This window comes from Lipotes vexillifer, unplaced genomic scaffold (genome assembly GCF_000442215.2).
Source record: "Lipotes vexillifer unplaced genomic scaffold, Lipotes_vexillifer_v1.1 scaffold182, whole genome shotgun sequence".
NCBI lineage: Eukaryota > Metazoa > Chordata > Mammalia > Artiodactyla > Lipotidae > Lipotes > Lipotes vexillifer.
Genome location: NW_006798798.1, coordinates 3587217 through 3594305, shown reverse-complemented (window position 1 = coordinate 3594305; position 7089 = coordinate 3587217). Strand labels below are relative to the sequence as shown.

At 46.1% G+C, this 7089-nt stretch overlaps 1 protein-coding gene across 1 annotated transcript in view; it reads right to left on the bottom strand.

The window, feature by feature from the left end:
* The window catches only part of TDRD12 (tudor domain containing 12), an 82768-nt gene continuing 75679 nt past the window's right edge, over window positions 1–7089 (bottom strand). The window contains 8 exon segments of the mRNA XM_007471089.1: window positions 1–151; window positions 812–840; window positions 1037–1242; window positions 1876–1978; window positions 2059–2212; window positions 2299–2412; window positions 2501–2561; window positions 3654–3763. Of these exon segments, the coding sequence (XP_007471151.1) occupies window positions 1–151; window positions 812–840; window positions 1037–1242; window positions 1876–1978; window positions 2059–2212; window positions 2299–2412; window positions 2501–2561; window positions 3654–3763 (928 nt within the window).

Sequence of the window (7089 nt, the reverse complement as noted above, 5' to 3'; positions counted from 1 at the left end):
TCAACCCACGGGAGTCAAGGCGGCAGCAAGGATGCGCTCCTGGCAGCTGTCCAGGCTGGATGCCGCGTCCTCCCACCAGAGGGCAGCGGCCTGACCCCGCCCAGCAGCGCTCCGGGCCCCTGAGGCCCCACAAGGAGCTGAACGTCTTATTCTACAGATGAGGAAACTGACAGCCAGAGGGTGATGCACGCCTGCTCACGGGACACGACAGCTTGACGACAGAGAATCTACCTCTCGTTTAATACCTGGGACATACCTGGTGGTTTATACCTGGGACATACACAGGCTTGGGCACCTGTGCTTTCTGATGTGTAAAAAGAAGAAAGATCTTGCGGGCAGTTCCAACAGCCTACCAATGCTCTTTTCCACGTCTAGGCAAAGCCGCCAGACCCACACTAAAGCAGTACACAGGGTGTAAATTTCCCAATAGCTCGCCTGTCTAACTTTTTCCAGTTACCGTGAAAAGTCAGGCTCTGGGCATTCCCACACTTAAGCGGTAATGACAATACACATTTCTTGATAACCTCGTGACCTTATTAAGGCACCGCAGCCTCATCCCAGGATGGCGTCATGAATGTTTTCAGGGCTCACCACATCCAGGTATTCTGAGGGTTAACCTCCAGGTACCCCACATGACCTTTTCAGTTTCCACTGGAGAGAAACCTGTGTCCTATTCGTCCAGGACTCTGCAGGTTCCAAGGGTTCTTCGGAAGCACTAGCTTTACCTCCAGGAAGCCCTGGGTCAGGCTGCTATTGCTGAGGGAACCCCGTTCTCGTCCTTGGACTATCTCTTCACAAGAAGTAAACTTACCCTGGGTAGCTATCAGTATCGAAAGGACACTAGGAGTATTAGTACACAGACAGTTAACCCTGAATCTCTACTAACTCATGGTTGAAAAGGTCTGTTAAGCAGTGCAGGGTATGAATTTTAAGAAATCTCAATTTATATGCACAAGAGAAGGTTTTAAGAATGTAACCAAACACAGGTCTAAATGAAAAAAATGAAAAACGAACTCCAGATGGTACAGTTCATTACCCGAATGCCACGGCGGGCATCACTCAACCTGAGTGCTGAGGTGGGCTTCACACCAGAGGCGATGGGCAGGACAGCCCAGCACTCGCTGTGTCTCTGCTTCTGGCTTCCTTCCAGAGTCTCGTCATCGGCCCATTTTTCAATCAATTCAGAACTTCTCACCGTTACTAATCCCAGTGCCACAAGGTAGCACTTAGTTACACTTGATCCTTGAAGTGACAAAAGGTCTGGACGTGACTGCCTGTCTTCTCAGCTTTCGGTCATGTAGCAACATCCATTTCTGTTCAGAGTCCTCTGGCCGCTCTGCAGGATTTAATTCACATTCTCATTCACTCTCACTTTCGTTTTCATCTGAAGCTTTGTCACTGGTCTCAACCAACTCTACCACTTTGCAGGACGGGTTTTCAGAATTTACCGCTGAGAGAGAGATATTATTAAAAATATGTTACTAATTATAGATTAATTAGCAAATCTCCCCCACCCCCTCCCCCCCGCCATTATTTTGGTCATTGCAGAAGAAGGCCCTTGGCCTTCTTCTAGCTCTGTATTTTGTGACCTATTTTATATTTTCATTATTTTAAGCAAGAAACAAGCAGGTAAAATTTGCCTGCTTATGAATAAACTATTTTCCTAGGAGGAATATTTGTAAAAGTGTTATAAGGAGGTATGTTTATAACCAAGAGTTGATAACTTCCTCAAAGCAGAACGTTTAGCACCAAGATCAACCACGAGGAGAAAACGGATACCTAAGAGCTTTACATTAAGACCCATTTCCACGAAGGCCACATTGCTAAAGTCAGCTGAGTGGCCGCGTCCACCCCCATATGGTGCTCAGGACCTACGACTCTCCAAGGGATGGGCGCCCCCCCTTACCCTGGAGAAGTGGCTATCCTCATCCTTGTCACATTCCTCCCAGTGATCAAAGTCAAAAGCCACGTTAGGATTCTGTTCAATATAACAGTTTATGTTAAGTGAGAGAATAAAACATGCTCAGCGTGTCAAGCCCAAGCACAGCTGATTTCAACTCACCCTCTGAGTAAGCCACACCAAGACTCCTTTTTCTCTTTCGAAAGAGTGACTATTGGTTCATCATTTTTCACTGTGCATTTGCAATCATCTTTTATTATGTTGGCCTGCAGCTCCAAATCAGCCAAGTAAAATTTCTCTCCCACCCAGGCACTAGACTTACAAAGGGAAATGAGGTCAGCCTTTTAAAATGTTAGAAATTATTTCTCTTTTACTTTATAAGCTATCCATAAACCCACCTGAAAACAACTCTATCTCTGAAGTATTTACATTTCTAATCTTTTACGTTCCTTATTCTTATCTTCAATATGACCACATCCTCTTTTTGGAACCATTTTATTTGTGGGTGGAAGCTAGAAGGAAGTGAGGAGGATTATACACTCACCTCTGTTTATTCGCTAGGCAAGGAAGGAAAGCAGACCCCAACAATGATGAGCATACCTTTTCAGAGGCCCTGTAGTTTTGTTAGTGGAAGCATCTCCAGCGTTTTCAGGTAAAGTTTCTGTACAAAAAGTCAAATTTTCCTATAGGTTATTGATATGTGACTCCATAATATATGTATATATATGTACTTTTTTGCATTTTATGCAACTTTTAGTTGAGGAACTACTCACTAAGACTATAAGAGTATAAACTTCATAGTAACCGAAGTATCCAATTGCAAAGAATAATTTTAAAAAATTAAAATGCAGATCACTTAGTATAACTAATAAAACAAATATCAGACTAAGAAAACAAATATTTGCCTTGTTAAATATTATGATTAAACAACTGGGAAAGTAAACTCTCTGAAAAGGAACCACATATTATTGGCCATATGATACAAATGCTCCAGTGTCTCTGCTATCTTAACCTGCTAGGGCCCCACTAACGATGACTTCCAGAACAGTGGCCAGTACACACAAGGAACCACTGCTGAACATAACATTTCCTAAAACAATGCAATTTAAATTCTCAACCTGAAACATCTGAAGCTTCCAAAGACCTGAGCGAAAATGTTTAGGAGCAGCTTTGTTAACAGTAGTCAAAAACTGAAAACAATCAATGTCTTGTAACAGGTGAACAGCTAAGTAAACTGTAGTATATGCATATCATGGAATACAACTCAGCAATAAAAAAGTACCACTGCTACTTGCAATAACCTAGATGAATTTCACAGACATAAAGTTGAGTGAAAGAAGACACAAGAGTGTATATACCATGTGCTTCAGCAACACTGATGGTGACAGAAGTGAGCACAGGGATTACTGGGCAGGGTTACAGACAGGGAGGGTGTGTAAGGGAGACCACTGGGGTTCCGGAAATGTTCAACAGCTTGATCTGGGCGTGGGTAACGGTAATACACATAGGAAAAATTCTGATGAGCTGTACACTTAAGATCTGTGCACTTTTAGTGGATGAGCATTATACTTCAAATAACAAAAAAAGAAAAAAGTCACCAAAAAAATTGGAAGCCGTACTGTAAAAAATAGAAAGTTGGGTAATATCAGTTTCTGTCACCTTCTCTCTAATTCATCTAAAAGTGGAAAGCCTAAACACGGGAAAACTTCCAAGCATTAATGATTTTAAGTTAACCGTCTTTTACATAACCAACCATGTGTTGGGTTTTCTGAGTTTGTCTGGGAGTCGGCACCTCTCCCTGAGCCCTTGTCCTCTTGCTGTGTGCTCTGCAGACGAGCATCGTCTTCTGTGGAAGAAGGCATCCTGGGTAGAAGAGGCAGAGGTTAACTGTGAGACGAGGAGACAGGCGAAATCTGGCTCCCTACAGGGACTTCCCGGCAAGAAGAGGGAGGCAGGCCAGCAACACACGTCTGTGAAGGACCTCCTACCACGAGTCAGACCCGCACAGAGCTTACGGCTCATTTACAGAGGACGGGCAGGTCAGTCAGCTCTGGGCACTACTGCGCCCCTGGCATCGGGTGCAGAGTAGCTGATCGACACACACATATCATCCGATAAAGGCAGGAACTCATTTACCGAAAAAAAATTCTTTTCAAATCACTTAGAGGATAGTATGCACTGCTACCCACTTCAAAGAGGATGACACAAGCCTTTCCTCTCCTGCCCTAGCCTCCCAGAGACACCCTCTTACCAGTCTGGATCTACTGCTAGAAACATTCTTTGCATGAAAAGGCAAATACTGCCATCTGTATCTTTCTAACTAAAACGCACACACAGACACACACGCAAGTTTAAACACATGGGAACCTACTACGTTCACTTTTCTACCCCTTATTTTATTGTACTTAATAAGTGGAGATTATTCCATATCAGTATATAGAGGGCTCTCTCATTCTTGTAAAACTTTTTAATTGTGCTTTTCTTTTGGTTGTTTGAACAGGTAACCACATGCATGTGGTTCAATATTTAAAAATAAATAGAAAGGTCTACACAGTGAAAAATCTACCTCTCACCTCTGTTCCCCAGCCACCAATTTCCTTCCTCATGGGTGACAGTGTAATTCATTTTCTGTGCATCCTTTTTGAGATAATTCAAGCGTAAAGGAGCAAACCTATACAAACACATGTGCACACACAGAGACACACACACACACACACACCTGTGGTTAGGGAGTGTGCATGTGTGTCTCCAAGGGGACGACTGGCGGACACCCATGGTGCCTGTGGCGTGGAGGGCAGTGTCCCACATTCCAGCCACCCAGGCAGGGACCCCTCCTCGGGCCTTGTTCTCCTCACCACTGTGCAGCCCCAGACGCTCTGCTGCCCACCCTCTTCCCCCACCACGGCTCTGATCTCCCCTCGACCCTCATCTCCTGGGGTCCTGTTCCTTCCACCTCTCACACTTACACAAGTTCTGACTCTCCTCAAACCCCAGGAAACCAGAGCCTCCCCAGCCGCTTTCCTGAGCTCTAGGCTTACACCTTCACTAACCTGAAACTCGTGTCCAAACCCACTCAGTATGTCCTCCTCTCCGAGCTGGCTACTCTCAGTCGTGAGGGCTCAGAATTACACAATCACACTCCCCTGGGTCTGCCAACCACTAAGCCCTATGGCTTCCAGATCTTCACGTCCCCAGACTCTGTACTCTTTCCCAGTCTGCTGTAAGAATGGTGCCATTCTCCTCATTTCTGATCCAGACAACCATCACAGCTCCCCAACCCATCTCCCCAAATGGAGTCCCTTCTTGGAGGCAGGCTCCCTCCGTAGATTGCGAGGCCTCCGCACGTCCCTCTACCTGTGATTATCACCAAGGTGTGCAGCACTCCTGTGCAACCACAGAATCACGTGCGCAAAGGGACTGAGCAGAGTGCTTTGTACAGAGCTGGGGCTCAGCAGTAGTTGTGGTGTTTCCTATAAGTGATCAATCTGTCTTGATTAAATCTACTGAACTGTAGTAGTGTCTTCATTTTTAAAAGAATATCTTAAAAGTAAGTATGGAACAAATTTTGTTTCCTGAAAGTGTGTAGAAAACAAAATCTATCCTAATTCCACAGGCACCCAATTTTATTAAGACAGAAACCTCTACAAACTTAAGACTGTTTTAATCTTTGCCATGTTCTTTGAAATTCTCCTACCCTCAGCAGTAATTCAGGAACCCTTCAAGGTCTCCAATGGTCACAGCATTAAAGCCACTGGTCAGTTCTCAGTCCTCATTTCATTTGGCCTCGCAGCACCTGGCAGCTCATGGCTCCCTGATCTGTGAAACCTTTCCCCCACCTGCTGTCCTGGATGCCCTCCCCGGCCCCCCGCTCCAGGCTGCTGCTTCTCAGGCTCCTCCCCCATGTCCCCACTGCCGGCCACCTCTCAACGTTAGAGTCCCAGTGCTCAATCCTTCGGGGCCTTGTCCAGCATCCTGGCTCTCAATACCAGGATCTGCCGACCAGGCCCCCCCTGAGACCACATGCCCACTAGTTACATTCAGAAACCCGCTGCTTCTCACCACCTCCACAAAACCACCCTAGTCTGAGCCGCTGTCATCCTGTCCTGAACTCTGGGCACAGACTTTGTCCCCCGCTCCAGTCTGTTCGCAACACAGTAGCCCAGAATGTTCTGATTAAGCCATTCCTCTGCTCAAAACTCTCTCATGGTTCTACCTCCTCCTCCGAGCCCACCCTTGCAATGGCCACAGGGTCCAGTAAGATCTGACCTTCACACCTAGATTCTCCCCTTGTTTGCTGCTCTGGTCACTGCAACTTCCTCTCTGTTCCTGGAACCAAGGAATAACCAAGCCTTCCCTCTGCCCACATGGGTCTACGCCTCGGTATCTGCCTGGGTCAGGCCTCACCTCTCGGGTCTTTGCTCACCGTCTCAGACCCCAAACTACCCTGTCTTCCCTTCTGTGTTAATCTGCTCCATCTCACATACCACCACATTATCCACTATGTATTTCTGTAACCTGTTTATCATTTGTCTCCACTGAAATGTGAGCTGGCCCTTCATCTGTTTTGTTCACTACTGTATCCCCAGTAGACAATCAATAAATATTTGCTGAATAAATGAACAAATTTTAAAATTTCAACTTTACCTATTGGCAACTTCAGTTAAAAGTATTTATCTATTAATTAGGTCAACTGAAACAAAGTTAGACTGAACAAAATATTCCAGCATCCAAAACACACACAGAGCAAAATGGCGGATTAGGAAGCTCCAGGTTCCCATTTCCCCATAGACGCACTGAAAGAACCACCGGAAGAACCACCTTCCTGTTCCCCCACCCCCCACCCCCAAAACCAGAGAGGGCAGAGCAGACTTCGTGTGTGAATTGTGTAGTCCATTCTAAGCCATCTGGGGGACACCTGAGGGACTATAATGCAAGATGCTCACCTCTGTTTCACGGAACTCAGAACACAGGCAGGAAAGCTATGGGCACTGCTCAGAAAAGACCACTACAGACCCATGGACACCTGAGGCAAGGTATGACGCAAGGAGACACACAACAGACCATTGAAGGCCTGGAGAAGCTAGGGGGAGACTCACTGGAAATTAGGACATTCAAAAGGGGACTGAGAGGGCTTCCCTGGTGGCGCAGAGGTTGAGAGTCCGCCTGCCGATGCAGGGGACACGGGTTCG